The following is a 15,845-nucleotide window of genomic DNA, read 5'->3' as shown; positions in this document are numbered from 1 at the left end:
TGACAGTCGTTCTTGGAAGGTCTGGATCTCAGTAAAGGGTGAGATAATGCAAACCCTTTCCAAAAATCATGGCCAGTCCTCTCTTCAGAGTGGTATTTCCTAGCCGTCACTGAGCCCACAGTTGTCTACTTTAGTGGCAAGATCTCAGACACAGCCTACTTCATGGAGCTCCTGAGAACCTGGCAGCAGCAGTGGCTTTATTCTTCTTCCCTAAAAGGAGGATAAATTGACTTTCAGCTTTCAAAGGCAGGTACTTTGCACATCTGTATCACCCTCATCTCAGCACTGGGCAGACTCCAGCTGCAAACTTCACCACTCCTCTTACAAATAGGAGGTAAGGAGTTCTGTATACAAACTATTCAGCCAGGCAAAACAACAGCTGTGATTACACCAGGATCACTGCCTGTGTATTTATAGGCATAAAGACAGTCAAGGGCTTCATTCAGATAATTTCAAGGAAACTGCACATACACACATACACATTGTATTTATTAAGTAGTACAGTGGAAACTTTACCCTGACACGTAAATTAAGTGTGTAACGTAAGTTACACAACCAGTGTAACCTGGGTAAGATTCACTTTGGATTTTTGAGGTACCAGAAAAAAAATGTTATCACTGCAGTTCATAGTAAGTCAGAAGAGTGCCTCTTTACTTAGTTGAGATCAGAACTGTGCGATGCTTTCACTAAGAAATGTGAGAAAATTATACACCAAGGGGAAAAACGAGTATACGACTGTATTGTTCCAAGAAGTGGTGTTTTCATCTCGGTTAGTTGAAGGTGCAAGACTAAACAGTTCAATGGAAAACTCCTCCTATGAGAGCATTCCCTGCTACCAAATCAGATGGTTGGAGATTGAGGGCAAAGATAGCTCAATACAAGTGCAATTGACATGACAGGATGCTGGGTTTTTCTCAGATGACTACAGCACACAGGCAGATCAGATGGTGACAATCTGCAGTGCAGCTGCAGCCAGAAGACAACTGACATTCAACTAAAAATTGGAAAATTGTTTGGTGAATGAAAATAAACAACTATGCAACACTGGGGACTAGAAGAAGGCAGGCCAGGAAAATTTCAATGCATTTCCAAGATTCAGTGAGAGCTGAAACAACAACCCTGGTCAACATCTTGGACACCTTCCACTACAGTTTGCTCTTAGGGATGTCCGAGTCCATCAAGTGTCGCCAGAAAAAGGCCTGTATCCTGTGCCATGCATCTTCTTGAGCTTTGGCATGTTCCCTCCATTGCCCTCCCCAATGCACAAACATCCCAAGCACTTTGTGGATTGAAGCCTGGCATAAAGGCAAGTATGGTGGCTCCAAGAGGTGCCCTGCTCCAGAATAGGAGCAAAACTCCACTTCCCGTCCATACTGCTGGAGGCGCTGAACAGCATCCTGGCAATAGAGGTCACTTTTCCAGTTCTTGTCATCCAGTCCAGACAGGAAGAGGAACTTGGCCAAGGACCTCTCCACTGGAATGCGACAAACCCAAGTCGCTGGGTCCCTGTGATCATCTAGGACATCTGAAAAATCTATTAGTTCAGACTGGTCATTGATCTTCATCCTCCCCAAATCATATGGGTGGGCAGGAAGAGTGAAGCCATCCCCCTGCAGGGGAATGAAAGAATTAAATCCACTTCCAGATATGCTGACAGCTGCCTTGATGCCAGGTAGAAATGTGGCTATAGAAAGGGCTAGATCAGCTCCTTTAGACAAGCCCAGAACGCCAATCCCAGTATCTTTCACCTGAAACACAGTTATAAAAAAACCATTATCAACCATTCCTTATTTCCTGGGCTGACATAACATCTCCAGTACTGCTTCCTCACTCCTTGTTCAACTAAGACCACTCATATTTTACCTCCTCCCTCTCTTTATTCTGGTTACCTCACTCTTGTACCAATTCCTTTGCTGAGCCTCCAAAACAGTAACTATGAATTCTACAGCTCCTCAAAATTTTTCTTCATGTAGCAATTTTCCTTTCTGGTGACTTCTACAGACAAACCCTCTTTGCTCCCTCCACATTCTAGCTAGACACTTGGTCTCAGTATTGTATCTTCTACTGCTCCTGCCTCCAAACTACCTCAATCTTCTCTCCTCAGATCCCCTTTGGAAAACCACTTTTTCATGGGTTTACTTGCATTGATTTTCTTTCATGCCATTGTTTTTTGATACTCTCCTACAGCTGACTCAGTATCTTCTGTTTTGCCTTGGAACACCTAAGGTTTATTACACCTGAGGCTGAATAAGCCCAACAACTATTTAATATATTTACAATTAAGGCTTTTTTTACCAAATTCATTTTGCAATGTGTGCCTTGTAAGATAATCTGGAAATTTCAGAGGACCATGAGAAACAAGACAAACAAGCAAGGCAGAATTCTGCTCTCACACTGGTTACATTCCTGGTGTCCACGAGCTAAAGGATACATAACTTCTTGAAATTAATACCACATTAAGTAGCATTCCATTCAAAGTTTAAATGCTACTTAATTTCTCTTGGTCTCCTTTGGTTTAATTATGATGATATATGGCTATAAAGTGTCCTTCTCATCCTACATACCTGTTCTAATACAGCCTCAGTTTCTTAAGACATGGCACAATTTCCAGTGCTACAACTGTATGGGATTCTGTTGTGAAAGTGTCTTGTGAAACTCACTCAGAATCAAAAGCCTGTAACATTTCAGAAATAGTAGAAAAGTTCAAAGGATTTTTTTTCCCCTCTAAAATCTTGAAAGATGCAAAAGTAGTGGAAAAAAAATATAAGCAGTGTTGTGCTTCTAATCCAGGAACTATCTTAATTTAATCTTACCCAAACACTGTTTTGCACAACACTCTCTGAATTTTCTGTGCAAAACCAGCTATCCAACCACTTGCAAAATTGGAGTTGAGGTACATGCTTTTTCATTTCTCAGATCATGCTATTTTTCAGGCAATGCTGTCTCCTTCTAACATCTCAGACACTGAGTTGCATTCAGTGACTTACAACATTTCAAAAACAGGATTTATAAAATGGGAAAATAGCTTCCAGGCTGAGCACCACAATTTGTCTCTTACCTGCTGCTGCTTCTGCAAAAAGTTTACAGCTTCCTCAAAATAGTCCAGTTCAAGAATTTCTGGCATAGCAGGGAGATCTTCAAAGGCCATGTAAGCAACAGCCAGAGTCACAAAGCCTCTGCTAGCCAGAAGACTTGCTCTGTATTCAACAAGACCTCCTCCAGATCCATATAAATCGATGAGCCCAGGGAATGGACCAGCTCCTGCAAGGAAAGGTGTGTGTGTATATGCATACACACACACACACACATTGGCAGATCAGGACAGCAGATATCAAAAGGAAATCATCCTCTGAAGCTTTCCGTGGAGATTCTAATTCTCAGGCACACATACAATCACCTGTAAGAACACTATGTCGGATATTTCTCTTAGGAACTCACTGTAAGAAGTTCCTATGTTGAGCATTCTTCTCACACCAGGAGTATCAGCTGAAATTTGCCTAGATGTTCTCAGGCCGTTGGAGATTGAGGAACAAACAGTAGTGCTGTGTGAGCTGTGCTTCTTTAGGAGCTATGCTAGCAGGTTGTCTAGGGAGGGAATACTTAAGGTATGAAATGCACCCACAAATGCCAGCACTGATGGTGAATTCAGGGTTCAGTCTGATCTGTTAACTACCAGTGGGCTTCTCAGCTCTCCTCCTGCAACCATAGGATCTTCCTTTCATGCTGCTGCTCTGCCCATTCTTACAGACAGACGTGCCTTAAAAAGATTTGGTTTTGCAGCATCTGTAAGGGACTTTTTATTAATTACAGAGCAAAATATTAATGTTTAAGTACTGCTCAAGAACATACACAGTTCAGACATCAGAGCAGCTTTATACAGGACCCAGTCTCTGCACTGTCTCCATACAGAGCTGTGGAATATGACATCTGTTTAATTAAAGACCTTGCTTTTCTCATTTGTTTTACATCTTCCTAAGTAGCCCATGCAGTCAAGCTGCTCAACCAGGTAGAGATTTCTTTCTTTTGCTTTTCCTTAGCCAAAGAAAGAGACAGTGAGACAAGACCAGAGCCTGCAGAAAGATCAATGGCAGCTGCTGAAGCAGCCTAAGCTAGTTGCAGCCCTGAGTCCAGTGCTCCCACCTTGTCTCTCCTCACCCCTTGGCCAGAGCTATCTTGTCTCACAGCTCTGCTGAAGACCAGCAGCCTCTCTGTCCTGTCAGCTCAACAGAAGAACTAAGAAACAAACACACTATCCCCCAGAGTTCTCACTGCAAGAGAGGTCCTGGTCCCCCTCAGCTAGAGCGAATAGGACATGCCTCGTATCGTCACTGCTGTCTTCCTGGCATTCCCTGCCTCAGCACTTGTCCAGTCCAGGCAATGCCTGCTCCTTCCTGCTCTGCTTCAAAGATCTAAGTTGCTGAACCAAGTACTGGATGAAGGCTTTTGCTGAGGTTTTGCTCTGGGTTGCCAAGAGCATCCAGAGGCCATGGGGCACACACAGTATGTGGTGTAAGTCACACCTGGAAAACCAAAACAGAATTCGAACTCACCAGGAGGGAGGAAGAGGGTTGCCTTCAGACGACCTTCTCTGACTGAAATCCTCTTCACTCCCTCTCCTAAAAACCATCTCTCATTGGTGCATTTTGCCAGCAAGCGGGTCATATCCCCGTGGCCCTCATACACTTCAAAGTCCACATAGAAAGGTGTCAGGACGTTCCTCTTTGCCAGCCGTTTATAGGGCGCTTTAGACTGCAGCGACCACAGCAGCCCCATCGGCTCCACTCCCGAATAGCTGCCCCCCAGCGCAGGGGAGCAGCTTAGGTCGAGCTCGCCGCTGCTCCCAGCTCTATAGCGAGCGTGGGCTTGGAAAAGTTCCCCACCGTCATCCACCAGGCTGGCTCGGAGGGTGACCGCCTGCTGCGGCAGGAGTCCCGCCACACAGATCTGCACAGGGTCATCGAACAGGCACCTCGGGGAAGGCAGAACCGACACCTGCACCGCCATCCCAGCTCTGCTGCCCTCCTCGTGGCGCTGCGTGAAACACGATCCTCGGCAGCCTGTGGCTTCTCAGGTTTATAATCTTTGCCCAAAAGTCCAGGAGGAACGACCGTGACCGCTTCCTTCAGCCGACAAGCACGGGCTGCTGGGAGGTGTAGTTCAGAGCACGCCTCCCTCCACACACAGCCTGTGATTTGCTCCTGGTCTTACTTTTGATTATAGATTAAGGTAAAAACCCCAAAGTGACAAAGAGGTATTCAAATCGCATTTCCCCCTCAACAGTGGGAAAGTCCGGATTCTATTGCAGAACTGGCTTGGACACCTTTTCCAAGTGAGCACAAACAAGCCTGGAAAGCTGAAGTAATGTGACACGTTAATCTAGCCGTGAAACAAAGACTGCCCTTAATGCTTTATGCTTTAACTGTGTTTCCTTAATGAGAGGGGAGGGGAGCAAAAGAACCATTATCTTTTTTTCTTCACAATAATCAATCCTGTCCCAAAGGTATCTGCATTTTCCTAATTATTACATAGAAAACACATTTTTTTCCCCATATCACTAATGTTTCTATAGAATTGTTTGAAGATTTGATGACAAATACCAACTTTTGGCTTTCATTAAAAAATAACGCTCCATTTTCGCAATATATTTAACAGCCTTGTAGTCTTACCCCGTGGGTCTCAGACACCTAAGTATTCTTATCCTGCTCTGTGGAAACACAAATTGGAATTCAGCCTGCAGAAAAAGGCTCCTGGTTCACACAATTCACCTGACCATGTGTTAGGCAGCAATGAATGGCAAATAAATGAAACAATCAATGAGCCTACAATCTGCAGAATCACACATCATGCCACAAAATGGCAGGTGATGTGCAGTTTAACTGCAGATCTGGCAAAGCAATTGTAAAACCACTGCTCAGGATGTAAGAGAATATGGGTACATTTAAATACAATGGTGGGGGAAAAAAACAACAACTAGCAACAGAAGCATGTAGCTTAACATGGAAAACAGCCAGCGCTGACTTTTGCATATCCTACTAGATATCCTCCACACATCACATCATTTGAAAAAAAAAAAAAAGTAGGAAATTAGTATAGAAGTAAGCTTTTAAACTGACCTTTTATTGCAGAAGTTGTAATTTCTCACCATGAAAACACCACAGCCACTGAATTCAGTGCATTACAACTGGACAGGCCTTTCGCCTTAAGCTGAATGCATATGTAGGACTGATGCAGCCTGATGCACAGGTGGGTGGCAGAGCAGATTCTTCCTTGCCCACTTGGGTTGTCATGAAAACAGTCTGTAGATCTGAACAAACAGTCATGACTTCTGCTTTGGGATTTCCAAACCCTGGATTCCCTTCCTTCAAATTTTATTTTGCCCACCGTCACTAAGGCATCATGCAAATACCTAAAAATGCTATTATCAAACCTTCTACTTACTAGTTAAAAAATGTGGTCGATTGATTTGGACTCTGAAATCAAGTAAAATAGCCATGATCTGTTTCACAGACATTGCTGTGGATAATAACGTTCAGTTCTTTTTACTTGAATCATGTTTGTAGCTCAGTCATAGATGCTGATGATTGTATCACACACGCCAGAAGAGAGACCAAAAGCTTGAGTCTCCCACCTCTGCTATAACACTTCCACAGCTTTGGCGAGACAATCTAGTAGTTGGTAATAGCTGTACTTGAGGTCATATTCCATGTCATACCAATAATTCACTGAGGAGACAAGAAAAGGGAAAACATTTCTAGGGTTTGAATGTAATAATTTACAAAACAGCTTTTCCTTCCTACTGACTGAACTCTGAAATGAGCAAATCTTTGACTACAGCCACAAATAACGTAAGCAAACATTCCAATTCTTTAATAGTGCTGCCAATGTAACCCTGCCTTAACCCAAACAAACTCCTCTTCATACTCTATTCTGGGGATTTCTTGGAGCTGAAGCTGGCAAAATGTTTAGGAACAGAAAATGTATGCTTCTATGTAGAACAAAAATACCAAATATACTGCAAAGTTTAATACCTGGATAGGAACCTCTCTTCTTCTGAGTGTATAAAGGATGGCAAATTCACTACTACTGCACAATGATCATCAATTAGTGCTTTAATTTTGCTTGTAATTTTAATTTTGGTATACGTCTCCTAGAAAAAAAAATAAGCCAAGCAGTATAATATTGCACCAGTGGTTCTTGGACAAGGATACATTCTAGCTTCAGACATTCACTGGACCAGACCCAGGGAATATTGATTTTTTGCAAGTGTATACAGACTGTAGGGCAGTTAACAGACTAAAGGCCAAATAAAGTCGTCAACTCTTTGGCATTTCTGCTAGACAGAGACAAGGGCTTGCAACTGGAAACAACTCTGTTTTTTCTAAAAAATCTTTAAGGGCTGATGCAGCAGTACATTGCAAATACTGAAAAAAAAAAAAAAAGAAAAAAAAGGGCTTGCAATATTTGCAGTGCTACACAAATACTAATGTTATGTTGTTCAGAATACTGTATTTACTCTTCCTGGGCAGAAAGGATTATTCCAGATACAGGACAGCAAAAAATTCTTACTCAAACCTTGCAAAACTTACAGGATATAATGATAATACTTCGCACCACCCCTTCACCTGCACTAAATGAGCAATGCTTGAAATTCTGGAACTCTCTTTGGGAAGGAAAAAAAAGAGAGATATGATAATAAATCCTATGAAGAAAGAGATTATAAGACTTTCGATAAAGCCCAGGGAACAGTAACACAAGCACAGGCTTATTAGCAAGGTAGGAGACTGGGTGAGAGCAGATTCCAGCTAACATGTCTATAGCCTATCCGTCTTCCATGTTGTGTTTCCATCCATGCCTAAAACTCATACACTTTCTTCTTTCCTCTTCTTCCCCCAGATCCTTTTTTGCCAATCCAATAACAGCAGCTGCAACACCCAGCTTCTTTGTGAAAAGTAGGTAGCTGACCAAACTGCAGAGAGCAGGCTAGGCAGACAAGCTGCTTAGCTCCAGGTCATACACAGAAACTAGATCACGAACACCAGATTAACTATCCGTCTCCAGACTTGAAAATTAGAAAGACATTTTCTTCTGCTATATCCCTAGCACTTGTCAACAATGCTATGAATTATAAGCAAAAGATACTGCAAGGAAGTAGCCCCATGGCATCTGTTGAGATAGCTATCTCCTCCTCAGGGGAGGCAGATGATCTTAAAGGGAGCTTTAGTCCCAGCTATGCTTCGCTGAGGAATATCTAGCGGCACACATACCACAGTTCAAAAACGTATCTGGAAATATTGTATATTTTACCTGCTATGCAGCCATGTGATTGCTGAACATGATGGAACCAAAGAGAAGGCAGGTATAACATCTCACCAGCTTTCACTGTACACTGCAAAGGTTTTGCCTGAGCATACTCTGGAAACCGTTCCAGATTTGGGTTCAATGGATCCAAGGGGATCCAGGGCACCTAAAAGCAAGAGAGTATGTATATGGTACTGACCCTGGCAAAAAAATTCCAGTAAGCTTCCATAAAATGCAACTGGGAATTACATTTATTAAGTTACACAGCACATATTTTGCCTAGCAGAACAGGTACACCTACACATCTTTCCGCATTCAACTGGGAATAGGTCATGGATGCAAAAATTTGCCTCCTTCAGTGAAGCATTTATCATTAGGGAAAGGTGCTAAATGTCAGCCATGAAATGTCAGGCTCATTACATGCCTTCAAAACAACTTCAGCCCCTCAAGTCACTTGTTACTCCTCCATTCAGTACTTCAGTATTTTATCTACCTGCCACACTCTTTTTAGAAATTCCTTTCTTCTTCTAAAGCTTTCTGGTCCAATTTTGTCCCCAGAAGCTAAAACCACCTTTCCTGCTGGGAAATTCCATTGCCTGCATTCATTCCTTCTATGCCCTACAGAGTTATAAACCTCAGCACTCCACCTTATTGTGGTACAGCGGGATTCCATTAAAAAACCCCAGCTGAACTTCAGCTGCAGCATTAGTCACGCATTGCAGTGGCAAAAGAAGGGAGATCACATACAAAAAAGCTACTGAGTTTTTGTAAAGCACCTCTGGATCTATACATTTTAACTAAATAAATATTGCTCCTGCTATGAAAACACATTTTATTCATTGGAACAGATGTTCTATTGCACTGGGTTATACTGCTGTAGAGCAAAATCCAGCCTTGAGTAGAGGGTCAAGACAGTGAATGCAGAGGAATCTTTTTCAGTCTTACTGAAATAAATCAGTTCTCCTAGAGAAACTGGCTACATATGGCTTATACCAACATACCCATTGCTGGATAAAGCACTGGCTGGCTGGGCCCAAAGAGTTCTGGTGAAATGGGAGTTAAATCCAGTTGGTGGTCAGTCATAAGTGGGGTGTTCCCCACGGCTGTTTTGGGGCAAGTTGTGCTTAATATATTTATCAATTAACTGGATGAGGGGATCAAGTAACCCTCAGTAGGTCTGCAGGTGACACTAAGTTTGGAGGGAGTGTTGATCTGCCTGAGGGTAGGAAGGCTCTGCAGAGGGACCTGGATATGATGGATCAATGGGCTGAGGCAAATTGTATGAGATTTAACAAGGCCAAGTGTTGGGTCCTGCACTTGAGTCACAACAACCCCAAGCAACACGACAGGTCTGGGGAAGAGTGGCTGAAAAGTTGCCCAGGAGAAAAGGACCTGGGAGGGTTGACTGACAGCCAGCTGAATGTGAGCCAGCAGTGTGCCCAAGTGGCCTAGAAGGCCAACAGCATCCTGACTTGTATCAGCAGTGGTGTGGCCAGCAGGAGTAGGGAAGTGTCCCTGTACTTAGCACAGATGAGGCTGCACCTTGAGTACTGTGTTCAGTTTTGGGCCCCTCACTACAAGACCTCGAGGTGCTGGAACGAGTCCAGAGAAGGGCAATGAAGCTGGTGAAGGGTTTGGAGAACAAATCTTACAGAGTGGCTGAGGGAACAGGGGTTGTTCTGTCTGGACAAAAATAGGCTGAGGGGAGACCTTATCCCCCTCTACAACTTCCTGAAAGGAGGCTGTAGTGAGGACGGTGTCAGTCTCTTCTCTCAAGTAACAAGTGATAGGACAAGAGGAAACTGCCTCAAGTTGCACCTGGGGAGGTTTAGATTGGAAATCAGAAGAAACTTCTTCACTGAGAGGGTTGTCAGGAACTGGAACATGCTACCACCAGGGAGGTGGCTGAATCACCATTCCTGGAGGTGTTTGAAAGACAAGCAGATGTGGTGCTTAGAAATATTGTTTAGCACTGGACTTGGCAAAGTTAGGTTAATGGTTGCTCTTGATCTCAAAGGTCTTTTCCAACTGAAATGATTCTGTGATTCATTTAAAAGTCTTTTACTGTATCTATTTAAGTCTGATACATGTTCATGGTATCAATGGTTTCATATGTGCAGCAAAAATCCTTTCTGGAAGCTGGGTATCCTTTGCAAATAGTAAAATACAAGTGAAATATCTAGGTATTCTCTTTCCAGTAGAGAAGAATTTCTAGGTATCAGTCAGTATGCTCAGCCTGAGGGCTCAGCAGTGCCCAAAACTATTTTTTAATGCACCGATTGTTTTCTTTATATATTTTGTACCTTATCTGCACTCTTCTCATCCACAATTTCAAAAGAACCATCTTCTGATACCTGGTAGGTTGCTGGCTGATAGAGCTCTGGAACAACAGAAGGAATTAAATGGTACAACTCAGAGTAGCTCTCAGAGAAACTAATGGCAGAGCACGACACACTTCCATCAAGTAAAAGAAAAATTAAGACAAAACCATTTTCTACTTACAGTCCTCCCCTATGTCCATTTCAATATTTATCCAGTTTCTTAATTTATTTATTTTTTAAGCCAGTATAAATACTGATTTGCCTTCCTATTTGGAATTCCAACCTTTTTTCTTCACAGGAATTATTCTCCATAAAACCCATTTTACTCCTGGTCCTACCTTATTCCAGTAACTGTCTTGTTTCCCTTTCAGAAGTCATACATGCATCCCTGACAAACACACCATTCTATATTCTGCCCTCTTCTTCTCACGTCAGTCTAGAAAACCTCACTCAGGAGAGTTATTAGTGACTTGTGGTCAGGCTTTTACTTCTAATTTTATCCAATGGGGCTCATCAACTACTTCAGATACTGAGGGTTGCTCCTCTTTTATTGCTTCAGCACATGTGGTTTTCTAAGCCTTCCCTTGAGACAGCTTCTCTCCATCTACCTGATATTCAAAAAGATGGAGTCATCGTTTTACTAGATGCTATAAAATGTGTGCATTGTCTCTGTTCTGTGCTTCAACACTAACTTTTACAAAGCAGGACGCATATGACATAAAAGTATTTCATACATTCACATACATATGACAATACTTCTTCATGAGGAAATGCTGAGACAAATGAGGTTGTTCACTCTGGAGAAGAGAATACTCTGGGTAAATATTTCAATAGATAAAGGGGCTTATAAGAAAGACAGAGAAAGACATTTTACCAAGGCCTGTAGTGACAGGACAAAGGGCAACAGTTTCAAATTGACAGAGCATAGATTTGGATTGGATATAAGGAGGAAATCTTTTACAGTGAGGGTCATGAGACACCAGAACAGGTAGCCCAGAGCGTGGATGCCCCTTCCTTGAAAGTGTTAAAGGCCAAGAGGCATGGGGCTTTGAGCAACCTGGTCTAGTGGGAGGTGTCCTTGTCCATGCAGGGGGGTTGGGACTAAATGATCTTAAAGGTCCCTTCCAAACCAAACCTTTCTAGGAGTCTATGATTTCAAGGTTGTAAACAAAATAAGTATAAACAAAATACTGTACCATTGCACAAATCCACACAAAATCATATTAGTCTCCTCTAGAACTCTGCGTTCACTTAATCTGAAGGTTTGAAAGTCAAAGAATGGGAAAGTAAGGTCTTACTTGATGAAGCCTAAAGTTAAACTGTCCATCTATTAGATGACACTACAAGTAATGAAGTATTACTGTGCACATAGGAAAGCAATAAAAAGAAAACGGGCAAAGTGATGTAATGTTGCCATAAGAATCTCTTTTTTCATTCTTCTGGTTCCCAGAGATTCAGTTAGTAACTTGAATATTTCATTAAGTTACAACTTATTTTTCTGTTTCCTGGCTTTTTATCTAGATAACAGAATGAGCAGCCAGAATCCAGACCTGTTAAACATCAAATAAGATATGCTACAAAACTGCCAAGATGCTTAAATTTAAATTAAAAACTACCTGCAGCACAAAATAGGAGAGATTTCTGTCCATACTGGAAAACACAACATAGCATGAACATCAGAATGTTATCTCTCCTTCCTTTTTCATATCTTTCAATATTTTAGTCTCTCCTCTCTTCAACCTTCAGACATACTGCACAGGAAATTATGTACCATATGGGATGAAGGGACGGTCACTCGGTGGATGCAGTAGAAAATGTTTCTCTCCAGAGATCACACAGTACAAGTTCTCATAATGATCTTTATGTACTAGGATTGAGGAAAAAAAAAAGAGATGTGGAGAAAGAAACAAAAAACGGTATTATTTCCTTCACTATGCCAGAAAATAGAGTAAATTGAAAGTCTCAGCTTGCCCTCTTATTATCAGGCTACTTCCTCCTCTTGCAGCCAGTGGGCATAGAAATTAACAATATAATGTTGTAGCAAATGTTTTCAATGAAGCAAATTAAATTGTCAGTGCCTTGTGTGACACAATGCCAGGCAGATGTACCCAGAGACAGAAGCAAGAGGCTGCAGAGGTGCAGGAGAGAGAATGCAAAATAACAAATTAAATTAGAACTGCTTTACCAGAGAAAACACAAACAGCCCTACTGAGACACTAACTCAAAACAGGCTCAAAACCTGTGCTGAGAACACACAGAAGACTTACAGTGCTATACTATACATACAAGATGTCACAGCAGCTGATTCCCCAAGCCAGAAATTCACAGCATCAGGTTTCCTCCCTGTATGGTTAGGGAATAGAGAAATGTTGTTAACAGAAAAATAATTTGTAGTGTTACATTTAGAAGCATTTTGAATAATTTTCTGCCAAATTCTGCCCTTCAACTTTCTTCGTAACCATGACCGGTTTCACTCTGTGAGCAGCAACAACCTCCTGCTACAATGGAAGCCACTGTAGTGCCCACCAGACTTCGTGACATAGTATTATGCATCCCCAAATCAATGGCTACAGCCTTTTATTTCCACATTCTGAATCCCTAAGGCAGCCCACAGAGAAGCTGCAGCATGTCTACGTACAGTTGCAAAAAGGTGAGATCACAATAAACCACATTTGAAGGAAAGACATGCTGTAAAACAGGAATCAACTGCAACAGATCAGCATTTAACTAAAACCAAAAATCTGTAATTTTACCAAAGGGGGTGGGGGCTGTGTGTTGTTTCACTCATTTATTATGCTAGCTTTGGTAACAAATGTGACTCTACATCACAGAAAAGCCACTATATGAAAGGAAGTGCTATATGGCACTATCACCATGTGGTTTCATTTGTGATGGTCCCAATGCACAACTGAGATACTGATTCTGGAGTAGCCCAAACCCAAAACTTGGGATTACTCTATTCAGTATTTTACCACTTCTACTTGCTAAGGGAATTAAACCAAAGTGAGCTGTGGCACCCAGAAACAGAACAAACACTACCATGTACCTAGCATGATTGTTTTAAAGCTCCATACAAAATATTTACTGAATACAGGAGAAACAGGTTTACCAAGTGCCTCACTCATCCACGGTATGTCAGGCTGCACATCACAGACAAGCTCAGGGAACTCCTCGGTGAGGTTTGAACACTGCTTCTGCACATAAAATACGTTGGGAGAGGTCACTTTCTTCTCCACAATGTCCAAAAAGTCCATGAAAGGCATCTGGCGCTCCTCTGGCATGACAAAACGGTCCTGAAACACCGCATCCGCGTAACCATTTGGTGTTACTGCCACACTCACTACCTTGGGACCTACCACCTCCCTGCAAAATAAATCAGACATTTATAGCCAGACCTGCAATTGGCCAAGATATTAAACACTGATTACTTTAAATATAATGTTTCATAAGCAGCAAAAATAAGAAGCCTGGCTTTCCATGGATGGGTGTCTCTAGACTAGATTTTGTACTATCTGATAAGGACTCTGGCATTCTGCTCCAACTGCTCCCTATAGTCATGGCAACTGTAGTGCTTTTTACCTCTCTAAATTCTCTTGTGTCTAACAGGTGAGTTCACAAGGGAGCTTCCTTCTCCTCCGTGCAGGCAGAGGGCTCTCTTCAGCCACTTCTTTTCAGGAATTATGGTGAAACCTGATTTCTCAGGACCACTCAATGCAGTCATATATGGGTGGCCACATGTTCAAAAGCAATAGCAGAGGGAGAAAGGATGGACAGACACTGACAGACACACACATGGTTGAGCTAACAGCCCTTATTTCTGTGAGAAATTTAATTTTAAATCCATAGATTTTAGGTCTAATCAGAAACCTCCTCTCATGAAATAACATTAAAAAAGAAAAAAAATCACTCATTGTTTAAAAAATTTCGAAAAACCCCCACATACACAGGCTCACACAAGTCAGTCTGTTCTTACAGCACTACAGCCCCATGCCAACTTGGGGGCTACAGGGTGGAGCAGTGGCCAGGGGACAGCAGCCCCAGTCTGTGCTGCACACAGTCAGGAAGAAGACCCACCCTTCCCCCTGCACAGCAGCTGGTCAGGGCAGCATGTTTGCAGAAGAAATTTACACGAGTCTGGCAAGACTGAACACCTTCATACAGAAGCAGGGAGGAATCTGAGCTAATCTGAAGGATAAAAAGGAAGGCAAGGGCCTTTTACTCTGGTCAACTGAAACTGACCACCAGTCCTGCTCCACAGCTGGCTCATACCTGAGGTATGCTGAGGTCCATTTCTTCAGAGCTGGCCAGTGGCTGATGGCATTCTGAATTATACAAGGTTTATTTGGACTCACCCATTCTCGATAAAACTCCAGCGGGGATGGAGGCCCATCAAGATAGGGTACGGAATCTGTCCACCCCAGCTCTGTCCGGGAAAACAAGAGACCGTTTCATTCAGCGCCCTGAGGAGCCCCCTCTGTCAGCACACCAGCTGGCTTCAGACCACACAGACACAGCTTCAAGCAAGGGGTGAGCGTCCCCCCGGCTCCAGAAACTGCTCTGTTAAAACCCTGAGGCTGTTAGGGGGGGTTTCAGTGCCAGGTGGGCACCCGGGGCCTGCTCCTCTCCTGCTCCAGCTCCTTCTGCGGACGGCCATGCCGTGGGCCCGCAGGACAGACACGACAGGAGCTGCACCTCTCATGCGATGCAGCACCGGAAGGTTTCTGGGAGCTGGCACAGTGCTTCGCTTTGCTACTGTACACGGAATCAAATCACCCAACGGGGCCATTTTCCCGAGGTTCATTTTCTTTCTGCAGCGGCCTCCCCACTGCTCCTTCGCCCTAGAGACGCTTGGCTGCAACCAGCGGAGGACCAAGGCTGCCCCCGCGCAACCCCCGCAGCGGCCTCTGGAGACCGCCAGGCAGGCGGCGTGCCCCGGCCCCCCGCTCGCCCGCAGCCGGGCCCGCCCGCCGGCCTCCCCCGCTGCCCGCCCCGCCCGGCGCTCACCGCGGGCCTCCCGCGGGAAGGCGGCCAGGCAGCCCCGGACGGCCCGCAGCGCCGCACCCTCCGCCGTGGCCATGGCCGCGGCCCTGCCCGGCCCGGCGGGGCGGAGCGGAGCCCAGCCCGGCCGCGGGGAGGAGGCCCCGCCCGGCCCCGCCCTCCCCTCCTGCCCCCGCCGCCCCCGGCAGCACCGAGCCCCGGGCGCTGGTTTGGGGGGGGGGGGGTTGT

The 15,845-nt window shown here is 43.9% G+C and overlaps 2 protein-coding genes across 2 annotated transcripts; both read right to left on the bottom strand.

The window, feature by feature from the left end:
• Nucleotides 1-468: 468 nt before the first annotated feature.
• Nucleotides 469-6,201, bottom strand: LOC127385121 (acyl-coenzyme A thioesterase 1-like). The gene is made up of 4 exons (XM_051620519.1): nucleotides 6,114-6,201; nucleotides 4,551-5,353; nucleotides 3,059-3,261; nucleotides 469-1,748 (listed from the first exon to the last, which is right to left on the bottom strand). Exons 2-4 carry the CDS (start codon nucleotides 5,002-5,004, stop codon nucleotides 1,146-1,148), a joined length of 1,260 nt encoding a protein of 419 aa, XP_051476479.1. The 5' UTR covers nucleotides 5,005-5,353; nucleotides 6,114-6,201; the 3' UTR covers nucleotides 469-1,145.
• Nucleotides 6,097-15,721, bottom strand: JMJD7 (jumonji domain containing 7). The gene is made up of 8 exons (XM_051620520.1): nucleotides 15,624-15,721; nucleotides 14,889-15,042; nucleotides 13,729-13,982; nucleotides 12,906-12,962; nucleotides 12,391-12,486; nucleotides 10,602-10,678; nucleotides 8,305-8,464; nucleotides 6,097-6,722 (listed from the first exon to the last, which is right to left on the bottom strand). Exons 1-8 carry the CDS (start codon nucleotides 15,694-15,696, stop codon nucleotides 6,634-6,636), a joined length of 960 nt encoding a protein of 319 aa, XP_051476480.1. The 5' UTR covers nucleotides 15,697-15,721; the 3' UTR covers nucleotides 6,097-6,633.
• Nucleotides 15,722-15,845: the final 124 nt, after the last annotated feature.

This window comes from Apus apus, chromosome 5, assembly GCF_020740795.1.
Source record: "Apus apus isolate bApuApu2 chromosome 5, bApuApu2.pri.cur, whole genome shotgun sequence".
Taxonomy (NCBI): domain Eukaryota; kingdom Metazoa; phylum Chordata; class Aves; order Apodiformes; family Apodidae; genus Apus; species Apus apus.
This window is presented reverse-complemented; position numbering and strand designations above follow the sequence as displayed.

What these genes read in the sequence shown, in the direction of transcription:
- LOC127385121 (XM_051620519.1), bottom strand. Translation starts at nt 5,004, where the DNA reads ATGGCGGTGCAGGTGTCGGTTCTGCCTTCCCCGAGGTGCCTGTTCGAT. An exon ending in AACCCTCTTCCTCCCTCCTG is followed by an intron (nt 3,262 to 4,550) that starts GTGAGTTCGAAT and finishes CTTTCCTTGCAG; the next exon opens with GAGCTGGTCCATTCCCTGGG. An exon ending in TTTTGCAGAAGCAGCAGCAG is followed by an intron (nt 1,749 to 3,058) that starts GTAAGAGACAAA and finishes ACTGTGTTTCAG; the next exon opens with GTGAAAGATACTGGGATTGG.
- JMJD7 (XM_051620520.1), bottom strand. Translation starts at nt 15,696, where the DNA reads ATGGCCACGGCGGAGGGTGCGGCGCTGCGGGCCGTCCGGGGCTGCCTG. An exon ending in CTTCCCGCGGGAGGCCCGCG is followed by an intron (nt 15,043 to 15,623) that starts GTGAGCGCCGGG and finishes TTTCCCGGACAG; the next exon opens with AGCTGGGGTGGACAGATTCC. An exon ending in ATCACATGGCTGCATAGCAG is followed by an intron (nt 6,723 to 8,304) that starts GTAAAATATACA and finishes TTGTCTCCTCAG; the next exon opens with TGAATTATTGGTATGACATG.